Source organism: Petaurus breviceps, unplaced genomic scaffold, assembly GCF_028583685.1.
Source record: "Petaurus breviceps papuanus isolate PSGF00001 unplaced genomic scaffold, PetGlider_PUasm1.0 128, whole genome shotgun sequence".
Taxonomy (NCBI): Eukaryota; Metazoa; Chordata; class Mammalia; order Diprotodontia; family Petauridae; genus Petaurus; species Petaurus breviceps.
Window position 1 is genome coordinate 4639047 of NW_027185664.1, and position 20734 is coordinate 4659780.

The 20734-nt window shown below is 40.5% G+C and overlaps 1 protein-coding gene across 2 annotated transcripts in view; it reads right to left on the reverse strand.

Annotated features, from left to right (window-relative positions):
• LOC138171803 (mucosa-associated lymphoid tissue lymphoma translocation protein 1-like) overlaps window positions 1–19713 on the reverse strand; it is a 91668-nt gene extending 71955 nt beyond the window's left edge. The window contains exons 1-3 of one of the 2 annotated variants that reach the window (XM_069101400.1): window positions 19380–19713; window positions 11314–11480; window positions 279–400 (exon numbers count right to left, since the gene is read on the reverse strand). In XM_069101400.1, coding sequence (XP_068957501.1) covers window positions 279–400; window positions 11314–11480; window positions 19380–19582 — 492 coding nt within the window. In that variant the 5' untranslated portion in view covers window positions 19583–19713. The remainder of the gene's footprint in view (window positions 1–278; window positions 401–11313; window positions 11481–19379) is intronic. The other variant, XM_069101401.1, reaches the window with a different exon arrangement.
• Window positions 19714–20734: the final 1021 nt, after the last annotated feature.

Consider the following 20734-nt stretch of genomic DNA (forward strand, 5'->3'; position numbering starts at 1 on the left):
ATTACCATTTTTACTGATCCAAAACATTCTATTATGTAAAAGGTGCAAAAGATCAGGGGTACCACATTACATGGAAAATGTACCAAAGAACTGACCAAAGAACTCCAACTGCACTAAGTGGTGCTAGAATAACATCTAATGAAATAAACTGCAAAGTTAATACAATTTTTATGAGTACCTTAAAAGAAATTCCCCCAAACATATTCAGTACACTAATTTACTTTTCCTAATTCTCTTATCAATCTGTTTGAACTTATGTAAATTTTAGAAGCTTTTACCTCTTTTTTCATTTTGAACCACTGATACTGCACAAAAGGATGTCCAGTTGCCCGACAACAAAGCTTGACATATTGTCCTGCTAATATAGCCTTTGAGACGGGGTTTACAATAATCTTTATTCCTTTAAGGGAAAAAAACAAAAAAATTGATTTTACTATGTGATAAAATGATGAGAAAGAAACTTTCCTAATTATTATTCCCCAAATTAAATGAAAATTTTGCAATTAGGCTGTGAATTTATTTGTTATAAGTTTCCAATAGAAAATCTGTATATATATATATATATAGTCAAGTTTATAGAAGGAGAAGTGAATGCAATGGTTCTGGAAAGTTAATCAGAAAAAAGCACATCTAACAAAAACATTTCTAGTTTGCTCACTGCAAAATATCATGATAGAGTGGGGTGTAAACAGTACAGGTCCTTTAATATATTATTCAAACATTAGTCAAATGAGATAAGGTACATAAAGCATTTTGAAAACTTTAAAGCATTTAACACATATGAGATGTTGTTATAAATGTTGTGATTCTGCTACAGATTAACCCAAACTCTTTAGGATCAAATTCAAGGCCCTTTATAAACACTCAACCTTTTCATAACACTATTTTCTTTCCTATACACTCCTCTAAAATCAACTAAAATACTTGTCAGTCTTTAAAACATCCACCAAATTACACGTCTTTGTGTCTTTGCTCACACTATTCCCTATGCCTTGGAAACTTACCCATCCCTATCTCTTTCGGTTAAAATTGTAACCATTCTTCACTGAGTTGACTCAAATGCAGGAAGTCATGAAGTGTCCCCAGATCCCTTAGCCAGACACACTCTTCTCCCTTTTCTTCGAATTGCACTTCTGCATTTATTACATTCTACTTTATATTAAATTTATTAGTGTGCATATTTTACCTCTGCTACTAGACTTTAAACTCCTTCGGAGCAGGGACTGTGACTTTTTCATCTTTGCACCCTACTAGGAACCTATCACAGTGCCTGGCATACAGTAGGTACTCAATCAATTTTTGCAAAATGAATGGAACTGACATTTCAGCAGTTTCCTCTGGATAAAACAGTAACTATCAGATATAGAACAAAATTATAAAATAAACTTGATTTTTAAAAAATTCTTGTAAAGTAAAGGGCTATTATTCAGGCAGTGAAATTGTGTATGGATAGAGCAACAGGCCTTGAGTGAGGAAGATCTGAGTTCAAATCTGGTCTTATACACTTACTAGTTGTGCGACCCTGAGCAGATCACTTAGTCTCAGTTTCCTTAACTGTAATATGGAGAAAATAATAGCACCTATTTCCTGGTGTTGCTGTGAGGATGAAATGTGACAATTATAAACTACTTAGCACAGTACCTGGAACATAGAGCAATATAAACATTATTATTTTGAAGGTATATTTTATAACACAATATACATTATTAATGTCCTGTGCCCTACCATAGTGCTAAAAATTTATAATAAAAGCATTGTGCTGAATATTTCTAGTAAAAGGTTTTATTTCATTTTAAAATAGTTGAACATATGACTTATAAAGATATGCTTTATGGTGTGATATTCATATCACTAGTAATATATCTTAATATCTGGTATAGAAGTTCTGTCAAAAGAACTTTAGGATGGTGAAACTGTGTTAGGGAAAAGATTTAAAACACTGAAAGAATTTGAAGAATTGTTGAATAAAAGATCCATATATATTGGGATTTTGATCATGTCTTTTCCCTATTTCCCAAGTAAAGTTTTTTCAACTATCAAAGCTCTTTACTCTGGCACATAAGACCCTCCTTGATTTGGCCCCAGCCAGGCTTTTCAAGTTTCTCATTATTCTATTTAAATGCTATGTTCCAACCTGTGTGATATTGGGAGAGTCATAAACTCAGTGGGCCTCAAGAGTGCTTCCCTTTTTAAGTTATAAATCTATGATTCTATGATTTAATGAACCCTTAGTATTCTAGAGAGGGGAGCAGACGCTGGAGGATGCAGAAAATATTTAAAAAACAAAACCCTGAGAGAACTTAAGAGTTCATCATTCTTTCTCTCTAGGTAGTATAGTAGACAGAGTGCTGGACTTGGAGTCAAGAATCCTGCATTGAACACTAACTGTGAAACTCTAGGCCACCCACTTAACCTCTCTGGGACCCAGTTACCCCATACAGTAACATCTATCTCACAATTGTGAGAATCAAATGAGATAATGCATGTATAGTGCTTTGTAAAACTTCATGTACTGTATAAATGTTAGCTATTATTTTTTCCTACCACTTTTCAATTCATTTGTTTCTATTTCTTAAATTCTGAATTTAAACATCAACTAAAATAGCACTATAAAAACATTCCCTCTTGGAGCCTCCATTCTAAGGAAGTGCATGAGCCAGCTATGCTCACTCCTCCTTCCTAACTCTCCCAGCTCCCATCTTGGCTCTCTAGACTTCACTATCCCCAACAACAACCTTCTTTCCTTGTAAGATGCCTCTCCCCTTGTGGTCTTCTCACCCTGGAAAATGCCTTGGCCTCTGAGGCCTCTTCCTCTGATGGATAAGCTCTTCCTGGAACCACCATTCTAAGGAAGTGCTCAAGCCAGCCTTCACTCCTTTCTAGGCTCCATTACTGACATCTCCCCACACCAGTTAGTCTGTGATTCCTTCTGGTCTTATTCTGGTTTTTTTTTCCTCCGTGCATTTCAAAAGCAAATATCAATGATCATTTCTTTCCTTTTTGTTACAGCAACCCTCACCATAGCTTCCTCCTTTCCTCTTTCTTTCTACTCCCTCCTCCTCCAAATTGAGGGGAAAAAAGAAAAACAAAACCTTTGTAACAAATATGTATAGTAAAGCAAAATGAATTCTAACATTGGTTGTATTTGAAAAAATATGCTTCATTCTTGAGTTTATCACCTCTCTGTCAGAAGGAGAACAGTATGCTCTTAAAACTATTTAATAATTTGCCCTAACAAATATTCTTGGGTAATAGCAAAAACACAATCATATATGTCCAAAAAGGGATTTTTAAAATTCCTATGTAGTACTGTTCAACAATAGTATCAGCTATTTTTTAAAAATGCACTAAGCTTCAAACTTCTTGTCAATGGAATTATTAGACTAGATAACCATTTGCCAGGAATTATGTTAAAAAGATTTCCTGGCCTAGGTAGGTAGTTGAGCTAAATAACGTCCCTCTCAAATCTAAGATTTTCTAATTCTGTAATGTACTCCAAATACCTTCTGTAGTTTGGTTTTCTAACATAAAACTGAGTCTACTAAGCCTACATGTTGCTTCACAGTTGGGAATTAAGATGTAATATTATTTTAAAAACTGCTCTCAGTAAAGAACAGCACTCTCAATACTTGATTCTCTTGTTCTACCCACTCATTTCCTTCCTTACATGTATTACAACTGTGATAAAAGAGTATATGTTTTACCCTCAGCCACCCATTTAACTCACATGAGAGTGAGAAGCTAGGCAATTATAATTAAGGACATCACAGATACATGGAATTTAATGTATATCTAGATATATATGATAGATATTGAATATAAATGAAAATTCTATTTAAAAGGATATGCATAACTTCTGGGCAAATAAACACATTTTTAGATATTATCTGTGGGTAGTCTGACAGGTGACTTGATTTCCTGTAAGCCTCAGAAAATATTACACAATATAATGAAACTTAGTATTTATGCAAGTGAATGCATGCAACACCTGTAAATAAAACATATGCATTTGTGTCGAAGCCTTGATATATAAAAATTAAAAACATAAAAAAGATAAGTTAGGGGGTGATTCTGCATTTTCTAAAAAAGATTCACCACAAATTCCTTTTAAGAAATTTTCTTTCCTCCTGCACTTAAAATACAATTACAGCTTTTCAGAAATCTTTCTACTGTGCCTATCAACTTAAATGTATCAATGTATATAATAGTTTTACTTTTACAAATAAAACTCTTCTCAAAATTGACTATGTATCTGCACCTCTAGAAGCTGATAATATAAGGAATGCCCCTACACTCATAAGATAATTACTCAAAAGTATCCTCTTGCCCAGACAGCTATTAAAAATAACTGCTACTTTTTGAATTTTAACATTAATCCTGAAAAAACCTTTTTGTGTTGCAAGGAAGATTAATATGATATTCCCCAAAAGTTTGTACATCTATAAGTAACATATGTTTCCCTATAGGCCAATCCCATCCTCCCAGGACAAAGCCATTTTCAGTGCAGCAAAGGACAATCTTGACTGTGTTGCTTGACTTTACTTATCTGTTACATGGGCTTAGTTTTATTTTGTTGGTTTTTTTTTTTTATTTTTTTGTTTTTTGGAGGGGGAAGGAGAGGGCAATTGGGGTTAAGTGACTTGCCCAAGGTCATGAGACTAGTAAGTGTTAAATGTCTGAGGCCACATTTGAACTCAGGTCCTCCTAACTCCAGGATCAGTGTTCTATTCACTGTGCCACCTAGCCATCCAATGTTTTGTTTTGTTTTTTTAAATGGGAACAGAAAGGGAGGAGGAAGAACAGCAATGGTGACACCAAGAAGGTAGAAAAGGAGCACTGAAGTATTTTTTAATGCACAGAAAGGAGAAACAGACAAGTAAGAGATCGTTGAAACTAACATGATTTATTTATTACATACTTTTAAAAAGCAGGCTGTAATATAGATTCAGAATTTCATGTACAATCCTCTTTATTAGTTCTTTATACATGTAATTGCATGTATATATATATATATATATATGTTGGTATTTTCAAGTTCAGAATAACAATAAATACATTATTTTTTAAAATGTAAGCAAAAATGTTCTGAAAACTGCAAAACACTATCAATACTGGCCTCGGCTTGGAGACGTAAATAAAAAAAATGGTGAAAAAAACAATAGCACAACTGATTTTTTTTCAACGCAGCAAAACATTAGAAATGAAAAAAGGCCCTCTAAATGACTCCATCACACCAACTTGTTATTTATAGCCAATGCAGAATTATCTAACCAATTCAAACAAAGTTATAAGATCAGTTATAATTTTGTATATTTGTCAAGAAAAAAGGTACTGATAATGACTGCTTTTGGAACCTAGCAGATTTAAAAATCTAAATACATTTTGCCTTTTTTTGGGAGGGCAACTGGGGTTAAGTGACTTGCCCAAGGTCACACTGCTAGTTTTTGTGTTAAGTGTCTGAGGCCGCATTTGAACTCAGGTCCTCCTAACTCCAGGATCGGTGCTCTATTCAATGCGCCACCTAGCCGCCCCAATCTAAATACATTTTGAAGTAAAAATTTAATACATACTTGTGAGTTGATTGAGGGATAACTGGGACACAGTTAAAGTTAGGAGATACAAGTAAGCACTCCAACATCAAACAGTAGTAATGATTATCTCAAACATTCTGAATATAGTTTGCTTCCAAATATGTTCATGGAGGGAGAGGAACATGAATATATAAAAGGAATAATTTAAAAATTTTAAAATATATTTAGCTTTGGGGAAAAATACCCTACCTCATAGGGTTGTGAAGAAAATAATCTGTAAACTTTGAAGTGCTTTACAAATGTGAGCTAGTATTATTTATTATCATGACTGTTATTAATTTAATACAGTATTAAGTAGGCCAGTATACTGAACAGTAATACATATATTTGGGGCATATTCTGCAAATGGACAGTAAGTAGGATTCAGCATTGAAGAGAACAGACTGAACTGCATTTGGAAAATTATGGGAGTGCTTTTTAAAGGTTTTATGTCTTCTGTTTTGTGCATCATCAGTCTTCCCCAGTATCCCTGTCTCCCCCTCCCATAGAGCCAACCCATATGATAAAAAGTGTTTTCTAAAGACAAAAAAGAAAAAGAGGGAAAAAAGCAGCACAACCAATAAAAACACTGAAAAAGTTAAAAAAAAAAAACATGTTATGTGGTGCTTTTAATAAATTTCAGCTGCTCCCTGGCACAAAATTCTATCTTTTTAATACAAATTTTCTCCAAATGATGCTGTATAGTTACAAATCTCAAAGCATCCCAGTTTCCAAAGAAATAAAATTATGGATAACCCAAAGGGCAATGGAAAAGTGTATGCTAATTGCTATTACAAAGTACAAGTTTCTTAAGAGCAAGAAAATGAATTAAGGGGTCTCACTGAGGAAATCTATGTCCAGAAAATGTAGGTGGATCTATCATAAAATGAGATTGATGGATAACAGATGGCTGTCCCAGAGACATCTTGAACTCAACGTGCCCAAAACGGAATTCGTTACCTTTCCCCTTACGAGCTCCTGTTTTTTTACCAACGGCACCATAATTCCTAATGTGTCTCTCTGCCTAGTCTCTTACCACTCCAATCCGTCCTACACATTCCTGATAAAGTGATTTCCCTTAATCTCAGAACTATGTGACTCGTCAATTAACTCTAGTGGTTTACTGCCGAGAAGCAAATACAAACTCATCTGTTTGGCTTCTGACGACCTGCAGAGTCTAGTCCCAACCTATCGTTGCAGCCTCATGAGAAATGATTTCCCGTCCCATAGAGCCAGACTGGCCTTTTCTCTGTGCCTCAAAAATAACACTCCATTCCCCAGGCCCCAAAATGCACTTCCTCCTTACCTCTGCTTCCCTGAATTCCTCTCTTCTTTTAAGACTCAATTCTAGCATCATAGCCTTCCTCACAATTGCTAGTGTTCTCCCTCCCCCGTATTTAAGTACTTTGTATTTACTGACTTACACTTGTTATTTCCCCAATTAGAATATAAGCTCCTTGTGAGTAGGAGCTGTTTCGTTCTTTGTACTTGTATGCCCACAACCTACCACACTGCCTGACAAGCAGCAGGCACTTACCAAATGCTTGTTCAATGAGTGGGTATTGCACTGATACCCACAAAAAAGCAAAGACTCAGAAAGAGGACAATGGGTTAATCCTGTGAAAGATCTGCAGGTAAACATAAATAAGAAGACACCTATGAGAGAAGGTGAGGATGGACTGTAATGGAAGAGGATTGTAGATCCCATGAAGAAATGCAGTAATTGTTAAATAATAATCTGAAAAATATTCAGTCATAACTGAACCACTTTCACCTCTCTCCTTCCTCGTTTCTGAACATATCCAATCTTTTCCCTGCTCAACTCTACTAGACACAGTCCATTTGGATAGTTCTTACTGATTAGGGAAAAAATTTTTATGCTGTAAAAATCTGCTACCTAAAAAAGGGGAGGCCATCAAAGATAATTCACAAAGTAGATAATCTGTGTGCAGATAATTCAGAATTCAGTGAACTCAACAGACAAGCTTGTTCTAGCAATAAGCACATTTATCCCACATGTTCTTGTTTAAATAAAAGTGACAAAAACAGTGCCCTATAATTCCTATTTCTCGATTTGTAATATTCTTAAATACATGAGACTTTAGGTTAACAGTGTCCCATATATGTAGTTAAATTATTTTCTTCTGCTGGTAGTTATAACCTACCCATTCATTGTGATTATAGCATTATAGCTTCATAAAACACAAACCAAATATCAAGGACACTTACTGCTGTCTCCAAGTCCTATTTATATTTCCTCACTGTGTTTAGGGGTTCTTTTTTGTTTGTTTCTAATTATATTTAATTCACAGATGAATTCAGAGGAGGGATACCCCTTTAAAAAAAATAAAGGCTAGTTTTGCTGAAACATCTTACTGAATATTTAACTAAGTATAGGAAAAAATAATTTCTAAGAACAACTTTAATATTTACACATCTACCAGACACTTAAGAGTGAATGGCAAGAGTATCAGGAAAAACAAACTCACTATAATTTAAGAATTTTTGTCATATTTAAAAATGTGGATATGAAAAGGAGAATGGAGGATAAAAACATTCTTTTTTTCTTCTTTTCTTTTGGAGGGGGGAAGGCAAGGCAACTGGGGTTAAGTGATTTGCCCAAGGTCACACAGCTAGTAAGCATGTCAAATGTCTGAGGCCACATTTGAACTCAGGTCCTCCTGACTCCAGGGTTGGTGCTCTATTCAGTACGCCACCTAGCTGCCCTGGGATAGAAACATTTTTAAGACAAAATATGTCTTCTCATCCTAATGATACTCAAATGACAAATGGTTCCTTATCTTCTTATTCCAGATATACTACATAACTACTTTAAAATTAAATATCCAAAACCAATACATAATTGGTAAAGCACAAAATACTTTTCTTGTTTCTTGCCTTTCTCCTAAAATGTGAGAGTGTCCTAGGTACAGCCCTGAAAAAATTGTAGGTTATCAGAACAATCTGTCTTAGGGATGGTGAAAAGAATATGTTAATTCTATCATTAGGGAAAAAAGGTTAAAAGGGCAAAAAGGACTTTTCGAAGGAGGGATACTTGAGCTTTTCAGAGTGGCATCCTGCTTCTCAAAACTAAAGGATAAAATATGGTCACAGAATTTCATACATAATGTTTCGTGGTGACATATGACTCAAAACTCAAACCTAGCTTAATAATCATGAGAAGGCTTTTCTTTTTAATGTGAAGTCTTTGAGATCTAGTTCAAGATTCCCATTTGACCAAAAACTTCTGGGAAAACAGGACAGCAGTATGGCAGATACCAGTTTTATGCCAACACCTTACTCCATATGCCAAAACAAACGCAAAGTGGATATATGACATAGATCTCAAAGGCCATATAATAAATTAGAGGAACAAGGAAGAAGTTACCTTTGAGATTTAGGTATTAGGTAAAGTTCAAGACCAAAAAGGATAAAAAAGATCACATAAGATAAAATGGACAAGTTTAATGACATAAAATGTAAATGGCTTTATCCAAACAAATCTAATGAACTTAAGATTTGAAGGGAAATAGTTAACTGGGGAAAAAAATCTTTGTAGCAACTTTCTCTTTTAAAGATTGCATTTCCAAGATATCTAAAGAATTGATTCAAAATTATAAGACGAGTTATTTCCCAACTGGTAAGTGGTCAAAGGAAATGAATAGGCAGTTATCAAGAGAAGAAACTCAAAATATCAACAGTCACATAAAAATGCTCCATACAACTAAAGAAATCTAAATTAAAGCAACTCTGAGGTTCCATTCTCACCAAAATGGCAAAATGGACAAAAAACAAAAATGACCAATGTTGGAAGGGCTAAGGGAAAACAGGACTATTGATGTACTAGTGGTGGAACTGTGAATTAGTAGAGCCATTCTGGAAAGCAATTTGCAACTACGCCCTCAAATTAACAGGTGGCCTAGTGGTGATGAATGGCTGGTCCTCAGAAAGCACACATAGTTTGTGGTTTTTACAACATGGTAGAACCAGCCAGAATTGGCACAGCATTCAAGAGCCCTGGGTAATCTCCATGACCTGATGAAATACTGGAGTGGGACTTTGTGCAGGAGTTTAAGGTACCTGAAAATTTTAATAAATTGAGATCTTCAAGTAAGAGGACAAGAAATCTTCCCTCAATCTAATCACTATCATATGTACTAGCCGTGTGACCTCAGGCAAGTCACTTAACACCAACTGCCTTGCCCTCCCCCCTCCAAAAAGCAAAAAAAACCAAAAATCACTATCATAAGTACAAAGCCTGTGAAGCTAATTTCTGTATCCAAGAGTCTTTTCTTAGTCCTCTATTCCCAACTTTGTATTAGACAATATCACACATGCTCCCTGCCATCACATCAAATTCAAAACTAAACCCACCTTTCCCGCAGAACTACCTTTCTTTTAAGTTCCTCCTTTCTGTTTATGTCCACTCTCCCATTCACTTGGACTTAAATGCTTGGAGTTATCTTTGACTCTTCTTTCCCTCACTATCCCTCCCCTCCACAGCCAATCAACTGCTAAGTACTGTTTACTTTACTTCTACATCCAATCCCCATCCTTTCCACTCCCATTCTCATAAATTCTTACCTAAACTACTGCCTCCTAACTAGTTTCCTTGTTTCTAGTATCACTCCTTTCTAAACCAACCTGCACACTGCCACCAAAATAATATTTCTTTCTTTAAAGAAAAAAATATATTTTTATCCTTCATTCTAAATTCTCTCCATCTACCCCTCCCCCACACATTAAAAAGCTAAGAAATATGGTATGCATTATACATATGAGGTGTTTTGAAGTATTTCAACATTAAGCCATGATGTAAAAAAAAAAAAGCAAGAAAAAAATATTTTTTAATGCTTCAATCTCTATTCAGAGTCTATCAAGTTCTCTCTTGTTGTGGATAGCACCTTTCATCATGAGTCCCCAAAGTAGTGTTTTTAATGCACAGGTATGATCCTATAATCTCATGCTCAAAAAACCTTCAGTAGCTTCCCAATGACTAAAGGATTAAAGTAAAAACTTCTTGGTCTGGCATTCGAGGTCCTCCCCTTCACATACTAGAAGCTCCAGCTAATCTCATCTTTTCTTCCTCTACCTCATGTGCTTCTGCGAAATCTTTTTCTTCTTTTAAGGGTCAGCTCAGGGGACACCCCCGTCATGAAGTCCTTCCTGATGCCCTTTGCTAGAAGTCATCTATCCCTTCCACAAATCTTTTAATCCATCTCCTTTGACTTTCTTCTATGCATTTATCACATTCTAACTTGTATTAATCTGTCTACATGTTTTATCCTTGTACTAGACTGTATGCTTCTAAAGGGAAAAAGACTGTCAATTTTCATATTTCTATCCCCCAAACCTAACACAATGCTCTGAGTCCAAGCAGTTATTTGACAAATGTTCACTAATTTGAGAAGATATTTATATTGAACCAAGTTTAAAAAATATCACTGTTGGTGATCTCATACTTTAAAATCAATTTTATAATCACATATTCTTCAGAAAGTTAGAGGCCAGACTTGGTTATTCATAAACATTTCTCAATTTCATTGGCCTGCTGAATCACAATTTCCTTTGAAGACTTCAAAAGAAGGCTGTTTTACAGTTATTTCCTCAAATAACAGAAAAAGTGACTAAATACATTTACAATTATCATGGCAACATAATTCCGTCACTTAAATGAGATTATTTTCTCATCACAGTGTCCTCATGGCTCTATGAATAATAAATTTAAAGAAAAAAAACAAACCTGGAGGACCCAGAAGTTGGAGAACCTCAGTATGTTCCATGGACTGAAGCAACTCACTCAGTTCCGTGACTGTGCAGCCTTTTTCACCCAGGAGCGTCAGTAAACATCGACTAGGGCTTCCTTTTGGTTCCAGTACTTTAAGAGAACATTGCTCTAAGTCCAGACGACTGAAAATAAAAACATTTTTAGGAACTTACTCCACATGTCAATTTCTAGATTTTTATACTTTGTCAAGGGAATAAGAAGTGAAAATATAAATTTAATCTGTCCTTGGGTGATCTGATCATCTGGTATTTACTGACCAAGGCATCTCACAGGCCTTTTCGTCACTTGGTAACACTGGCAGGAAGGCACTATCTCCACTTTCAACACCATCTGCAAAACTGGTATCTACACTGTGCTACATCTTCACATAACCCCTAAGGGTAGGGACTGCTACCACCATTGAAGTGAGAAGCCGCATTACTTTGTCTGCTACCAACATTGCCACTTATGTCCTAATCTAGTCCCAACTCTCATAAGGTCTGTGGTGGTGAAGGAAAAATGAGAGAAAAGGCTATTCCTGCCGTACTTCGTGAGACTAACCACTGAATGTCTAGGTGTCATTACTCTCTTACCTCCTTTTCCTCTAATCCCTGTGTCTCAGCTAGTCTCCTTTTACCTATGACCTCTCCCCCAATTCTCATCTCTATCTAGGTCAGCCCTTCCTAGCTCCTAACATCCTCCCATTATGCTGTTTACAAACTTCCTCCTAATTCTTTATCTCATTCTCTCACACCATTTTTATCTTAGTACTCAAAGAAACCTGGGCTCTTCCAAAAATAACTCATGGTTTTCTTCCCATCAGTCTGATGGCTTCATCTCCATCTCCTTTGCTGGAATACAGTTCATCTCCTAACTTTTAAGTGTGGATGCTCCCCAAGACCACACAGAGTTCTCATTTCTACACTTTCTCACTGGTGATTTCATCTGCTCACATGAGTTCTCAAATCTATATAGGCCTGTTCCTCCCCCACAGCCTTTCTGTCTTTCCAGTTCTGCATCTCCACATCCCTGAATATTTCCATCTGAATATGCTGTTACTACTTCAAATTTTCAATAACTGAAGTCATTATCTTCACATTTTCTTTGCCTCCCCCTCCAAAAAAAAAACAAACAAAAAACCACAACCCACCTTCCTCTACTCCAAAACTTCTCTATTTCTGTTCAGGGAAACCAGAGATTCCTACTTGCCCTGGTTTATAACCTCAAAATTTTCTTTGATCTTCCTTCTCTCTCTCCTCCCCAAAATCAGTTTTCAAGTCTTACTGATTCTGCCTCCATAACATCTCTTAATCATTCCCTTTTCCTCTCATTACTCTGTATGGCACTCATTACTTTAGTATAGTATAGGACTTTATAGGAAAGTTAATACACTAAGTTTCAGAAATACTTATTTCTCCTATGTCTTTGTCAAATAGATAATTTTTTTCCTCTTTGCTATGAATTGAGTCCTAAAGCAAAAACAAAAGTTTCTAAATAACCTGCCAGATGTTTTTAGCTCCCTCATGTGACTGTATAATATCTTCATGCTTAACACCTTTATAGAAAACTCCACTTTACATAAGACTCTGTCTTGGCCCTAGGCAATTTCTATGCCAGGCATGTACTGTAAGTATCATGACTCCCATTTTACACTTGAGAAAACCAAGGTTCAGGGAGCTTAGGTGACTATTCCACAGACACCCAACTAATATGTGTAAAAAATGGGAATCAAAACTAAGCCTTTCTAAAGAAAAAAGACTGTCAATTTTCATATTTGTATTCCCAGGATCTAACATAATTCTCTGAGTCCAAGCATTTGAGAAATCATCATCTGAGAAATGTTCATTAATTTGGTAAGATATTTATATTGAACTAAGTTTGTATCCCCAAACCAAGTTGTATCCCCAACTACATCAGCAAGGCAAACATTCTATCTGCTCCCTGCTCTATTACGTATCCCCTTCTCCACAGTGGCTTTTACACCAAACAATCTTGTCTTTCCTTGAGACTTCCAAAGCATATCCTTTTCCTCAGCTAAGGATCTCACCTCATATTTCACTGACCATTCCCTGAGAAGGCTGCCTTCTCCCCTCTATCTTATCTCATTCAAATATTATCTGATGTCACTTAGTTATCTTCCCCCATTACCTCCTTTGTCTTGATGAAGAGGTGGCACTTCTACCTGCTAAGGCCAACCCTTTTACAAGTGCCCTGGATGCCATTCCTTAAAAAATTCTCCAGTAACTATGCCCAAAGAGCTATAAAACTGTGCATACCCTTTGACTCAGCAATAGCACTTCTAGGTCTGTATCTCAAAGAGATCATAAAAATGGGAAACGAACCCACACGTACAAAAATATTTATAGTAGCTCTTTTTGTGGTGGCAAAGAATTGGAAATTGAGGGAGTGCCAGTCAATTAGAGAATGGCTGAACGAGTTGTGGTATATGAAAGAAATGGAATGCTACTGCGCTCTAAGAAAGCAGGGGGACTTCAGAAAAAACAAGACTTAAATGAACTGATGCTGAGTGAGATGAACAGAACCAGGAGAACATTATACACAGTAAAAGCAACATTGTGCAATGATTAACTCAAATAGACTTAGCTCTTCTCAGTAATGCAAGGCTCTCCAAAAGACTTATGATGGAAAATACTATCCACATCCAGAAAAAGAACTATGGAGTCTGAATGCAGATCCAAGCATACTATTTGCTCTCTTTTTCTTTTTTTCTGTTTCTTCTTTCTTATGGTTTCTCCCATTGGTTCTAATTCTTCTCTACAACATGACTAATGTGAAAATTTAATATGAATGTATATGAAAAGACTCTATCAGATTGAACTCAAAATCTTATGGAAGTAAATGTTGAAAATTAAAAATAAATAAATCAATGAAATTTAAGAAAAAGAAAATAAGCTTACAATTTAATAAAATTATCCACTTATAGTACAAAAAATAAATAAAACAAAATGTAAGCTTCAAAACAAACCAAAATTCTCCAGTAAATTGCACCTTTCCTCCTCTCTTATCTTAAATCTCTCCCTGTCTACTGGCTCTTTTGCTTACGCTTCCAAATATGCCTATGTTTTCTCCATCCTTAAAAACTCACTTGATCTTACCATCCCTACCTGCTATCCTCTCTGTCTTCTTCTTTCTGGCTCAACTCTAAGTTCAGTGCCTTTACTTCCTTTCTTCTCATCTCCCTTCTAAACATTCTGCAATGTGAATTCTGATCTCTTACAGTCAAAACTGCTCTAGTTACCAATGCTATCTTAATAGCCAAGTCTAATATTCTTTTTTCAGTCTTCATTCTTCTTAATCCTTCAGCAACATCTGACGCTTGATTGCCTTCCCCTGGAGACCCTTTCTTCTCTGGATTTTATTGACAGTTCTCTTTCCTGGTTCTCTTATCTGATCCACTTCTTGGTCTCCTTTGTTGTTTCTTCATCCATAACTTGCCCATTAACCCTGGATGTCTCCCAAGGCTCTGTCCTAGGCCTGCTTCTCTTTCTGCTCTCTTATTATCTGACTGGGTGATCTCATCAGCTCCCATGGGTTAACTTATCATCTAAATGTAGATGATTCCCACGTCTATAATATCCATTCCTATTCCATCTCAAATTCATCATGTCCAAAAGAGAGTTTATTATCTTTCCCCCAAACCGTCCCCTCTTCCCAGTTTTCCTACTACTGTCAAGGCTACCACCATCTTCTCCAACATCCAGGCCAGAAATCTCAACCTCATTCTCACTCTTACTCACCTCACACATCCAATTTGCTGCCAGGTATCTTTACAACATCTCTCGTAGATGAGTCCTCTCCACTCACACAACCACAATCCCAACGCACGCCCTCTTCACCTCTCCCTTGGACTGCTTTAATAGCTTAACTGGTTTCCTTGACTTCAACCTCTCCTCACTCCAGTCTGTCCTCCACTCAGCCATCAAGCTGATTTTTCTAAAGCGTAGTAGGTCTGACCACAATGACTCCCCACTCAATGAGCTCCAGGGACCTTCTATTACCTTCAGGATCAAACATAAACTCTTCTGTTCAGCATTTAAAGCTCTCCAAATTCCATCTCCTTCCTATCATTCTAATTTCTTATTCTTTACTTTCCCTTTTATAATCTATATTCTAGCTGTACTGACCTTCTGTAATGGGAATGCAAATTTGGAAGATCTTCCCTGCCCCTAGACTAAAATGCACCTGAAGCCTGGGGAGGGAGGCTTGTTTTTCAGTAGATACTTCTTGATTGGCCAGTGAGTCAATAAGGTTGTTACATTCTCTGAGCCAGGAGAAGGCTATATAAGCCCTGATGTGTAGCTTTGTTTTGGGACTCACTTTGAGAAGTGTTCTGTGATTTGATCTGAATTCTGGGAAGCCGTTGTTGAGAGCCCCCCGGCTTTGAAAAACCCAGATGTGGAAACCCAGATGTTGTATGGATGTAATGGTTGGACAGTTTGGAAAGCTGTCTACTTGATCTATTTCTGTCTTGATAATTCTGCCTGTATGCTTTGAAGTTCGGGGTGCTGACGTTTTTCCCCTGAACAAGGTAAACTATATATGTCTGACTGATTAAAGTAAGCTTATTAACCCATTTTGAGTTGCTTTCCTTTAACAAAGCAGATCCAAGAACCTGTGGTAGCAGCAAACCCTGAGGACGTGCTTGGGGTGCTTGCCGCTACACCTTCCTGCTGTTCCTCAGACAAAGTACTCCCATCTCCCAACTCTGTGCCTCTCCGATGACATCCGGTGCCCGAAATGCTCTCCCTCAGTCTCTCCCCTCCTGGCTTCCACTGATTCAATTAAAATCCCACCTTCTGAAGGGTGCCTTTCCTGGTCCTCTTCTCCACACACTGCTAGGACCTGCATATATTCTGTAAGTACAATTTTATGCATGTTTTCTCCTCCGAGGGCAGGAACCATCATATTGCCTTTCTTTAAATCCCCAGGGTTGAACACAGTTCCTGGCACACAGTAAATTCTTAATAAAAGCTTGTTGATTACTTTTGTCTTCCTATGCTTTCCCTGGGTTTCTTTAAGACTTAACCCCAATCCCACCTCCTGCAGAAGATTTTTCCTGTTCCCCCAGCTGCCAGTGCTTTCGTTTCTCAGACTGCTTTTCACCTGCGCTATACAGTGTCCCAAAAATCTGAGTGCAGTTTAAAGCTTTAATAGCTTAAGCTTTAACGTTGTAAAAGGCACTAAATTTTTGGGGGGAAATGCTCTCATCATGCATGTACTTAAGTACTTAGAAGTTATTTCTTTCGCTACAAGGTGAGCTTCATGAGGGAAGGACCTTCTCTACTTATTCTTTACATCCACAGCATGTAGCACATTTGCTCAATAAATGCTTGTGAACTGACATCCCCAAATCTGCACAGGGATGTTCTCACTCAAAGCAATAACTGCCTGACTCCAGATTTCGCAGAAAAGGCATTGCTGGGCCTAGATAGCCTCTGAGGTCCCTTACAAATCTGAAATTTTGTGATTCTTATGCTGATGCTCGATATGATTTTGAGGGAAAGACGTAATAAAAAAGCGTTTAAGTTCCTTCTCTAATCTTCAGGTGCTATTAAAAACACAGGAGAAAAATACATGGAACCTGCATTCCAGGATATTATAATCTAGTTGTAGAGACAATACCATAGTATACGACCTCTTTGTTTTATAGACCAGTAACCAGTGCAACAGTACATAATTGTTACAGAAATTCAGAGAGGAAGATTAAGTGGGTACTACAGTGGTAAGGGAGGGGAGGAGCTCTATGACCTTGGGTTTGGACTTGACCTCTCTGGGCTACAGTTTCCTCATCTACAAAGTAAGAGGGTTGCACTTGACCTCTGAGGTTTTTTCCAGTACTAATCTATTATGTTATGGTCTATAAAACAAAGAGGTTGGATCATATGGCTTCAAAGGACTCTTCCAGTGCTAATTCTACGACCTGATGATCTTAAGGCTTCATGGAAATTTGAGCCTTGAACAAGACTTTGAGAGAGACAGGGAGTAGTTGGATAGGCACATGGGACAAATGATGATGGGTATCAAAGACAGGACATAAATCTAGGTCTTCCTATCTCTCCAAGGCCAGCAATTTACCCAGTGTGCCATGCGTCTCACACTACTTAACACTCCCCTCAAAAACATGGTACAGGAATAGTGCTCAATATGCAATTAGAGATCCTGGGGTTAAAATCAGGCTCTTAGAACCCATGTAACCATGGTAAGTTATTTAACCTTCCTGGGTCTCAGTTTCCTCATTTGTAACATAAGGGGCTTGACTAGCTGATGTCTGAGTCTCTTTCAGCTCTAAATATGTGATTCTGTGTGAATGAACCCCTCCACCTTTTTTTTATTCCATTCCTTCTATGTGAAATACCCCCCTCGATATGCCTGTCAAAATCCTAGCCATCCTTCCAATCACAACTCAAGTCTTCCAAGAATACTTCACTGATCCCATCTCCTCTGAACTACCACAACCCTATGTTTGCACAACCCTCGGTACTTTCCACATACTGTTTTATTACAGTACGTACGGCACAATGGAAAGTGCACTGTAGGTTTTCAGAAGAAATCATAGTTATCAATACTTATATGAAAAAATGCTCCAAAATCACTAATAATTACAGAAATTCAAATTAAAACACCTGTGAGGTATCGCATTGCTCCCATCAGATTAGCTAAGATGATGGAGAAAGATGACAGATGCTAGAGGGGATGTGGGAAAATGGGTACGCTAATGCACTGTTGGTGGAGCTGTGAACTGATCTCAACTATTGTAGAAAACAATTTGGCCCTATGCCCAAAGGACTACAAAACTGTGCATAACCTTTGGTCCCCAGGTGCTGCTATTAAGGTCTCTCATGTCAGGAGATCAAAGAAAAAGGGACAAGATCCATGGGTAGAAAAATATTCACAGCTCTTTTCGTGGTGCCAAAATATGGAAATGGGGGAAGCCCACCAGATGGAAAATGACTGAATACACTGTAATGCTGTAAGGAATGGTCTAAGGATGCCCTGAGTAATGGCGAAGAGGGCAGCTTCAGAAAAATCTGGGAAGGCTTCAATGAACTGATGTAAAGTGCAGTGAGCAGAACTGGGAGCCAGGAACGATCGTCCGCCGCGCCAGCCTTCGTTATTGTGACCAACGCCGGGAGCCGGGGCAGTTCCAAGGGCTCGCGATGGAGATGCCGTCCACCTGCAGACCAGACGGAGGACTGAGGAACTTGCACACTCTCCCTTTTTCTTGCTTTTCCCCTCACAACGTGGCGAACCTGGAGGTGTTTTGCCTAACTCCGTATGTAGAATGAGCATCATTTTTCTTTCCTTCTTGATGGGCGGGAGGGAGGCTGGAAGGAGGGATGTAAGGTGGCACTGTAGCGTCAGAGACTCGGCCCTCACACCGGACTCTTGGCCTGACCTTTCAAGCCCAGGTCTGTGACTTCGGGGCCATTCACCCGGCCGGATGAGCCGAATTAACGCGTCTCATCTGCCTCGGCACCCCGCTGCTCAGCGGGGCCTCGCACACAAGAGAAGCCGAAGAACAGTCACCGCCTGCTGGGCCCGAGGTGCTTCCCCGCGCTCTCCCCGGCCGGGCCGAGGCGCGAGCTGCCTTGTTTAGCGGAGCCCAACGAGACGGGCTGCCGGGCTGGGTCAGTGCCGCCGGTCTCCTCCGGCCCCAGCGCTGCCTCAGGCTCCCTGCTCTCTACTCAAACCCTCCTCCTCTCGAGGTCTTGGCCTCCCACCGTGTCAGTGTCACCCCCTACAGCACTGCCTCCTCTGGCTCCCTTCGGGACCCTGCACTGGGCGCTTCCTGCTCGCCCCGCACCGCTCGGGGGGGGGTGTGCGGGACGTCTCTCCTCCGACCGTAAGGCCCCAGCACGGGCAGGCGGAGGGGCTGGCCGCACTTCACCGCCCTCCGGCCTCGGGGGCGCGCTCAGGGCTCCCTCACCTTCCCCTTTCTGCCTCCCCGCCCCCGCCCCCCGCTGGTCCTCCCGCCCCGCCCCCTGCCGCCCCTCACCCAGCCCGGCCCCACCCCCGGACACCTGAGCCTGTAGCGCCCGCGGGTCCCCGCCAGCTCGGCCAGCTTCTTCCAGCCCCGGCCCTCGGCGGCTCGGTCCAGGGCGTCGCTGAGGCCCCGCAGCGCGGGCTCCCTCAGCCGGTTAATGTTGACTGCCCCTGGGGAAGGGCTGGCGGCGGCGGCGGGCGCCGGGGAGGGCTGCAGCGCGTGTCCCCACAGCGACGACATGTCCCCCGTCACGCCGCACCGCCTTCGCCCCGGAGCCACTCTCCGCTCCTCGTCCTCGGCTCGCTTCTCTTTCCCAGGACCCGGCCGGGGGCGGGGAGGCGGGGGGCGGAAGGACACGTCAGAGGGCGTCTCACCACACGCCGCGGAGGAAGCTGCTTCTCTGCCGGCTCTACGCGCTTCCCGGCCCGGGCCCGCGGGCGGCGGAGCGGAGGGGGGAGCCCATCGCGCGGGGGGAGCGCGTGCGTGCGTGCGTCGGTCTCGCGCCCCTCCCAGTGGGCGGCCGGCAAGGAAAGTCCCCGCCCTTCGTGCCGATCCCGAGCCGCTGGCGGCGGGCTCCTCCAAACAGAACGAAGCAAACAGAAAAACCTACGCAAAGCTGGAGGTGAGGCTGGTGAGGGGGAGGGGTCCGACAGGGGGGCGGGGCGGGCGGGGGAGGGGGGGGCCGGGGGGGGGGGGGGGCGGGGCTGGCGGCGGGCTCCTCCAAACAGAATGAAACAAACAGAAAAACCTATGCAAAGCGGGAGGCCGAGGCTGGTGAGGGGGAGGGGTCCGACAGGGGGCGGGGCTGGAGGAGGGGCGGGGCTTTCCAGCTGGAGCCCTATGGCCGGCTCCGGGGAGCTTTCTGCTTCAGGTGGGGGAGGGGTTGTTCGGTCTATCCTACTGACTCCGAGGACTTGACCGTGGGGTTTTTCTCGGCAAAGACAGTGCAGTGATTTGCCATCTCCTTCTCCGTTGTGTCCCCGCTTTTACAGATGAACTGAGGCAGATAAGGGCTAAGGGACTTGGCCAAGGTCGCACAGCTGGTAAACGTGCGTCTGGATTTAACTCCCTTCCCGACTGAGGTGCGGGCGCCCTTCTCACCAAGCCCCCGAGCTGCTCCCGTGACGTGGCGTGGGCTCAATAGTAAAACCACAGTGTCGCCCAGACGCGCGATTCATCTGGTACAGCGTGTGGCTGCGGGTGTTCCCGGGCTCTGCAGCCAAGGACCCAGCGCTTCGGTTTTCGCCCAGTTATCACACAGTTTGGAGGGAATGAAAACAGGACGGAAGGGTTGAGGCAGCTGGTTTGTTATCAGAGGAGATGTGGAGCCGAGGTGGGGGGAGGGTCTGAGGGGACCGGAGGACACCCAGGACACACTGACGCGCAGGGAAG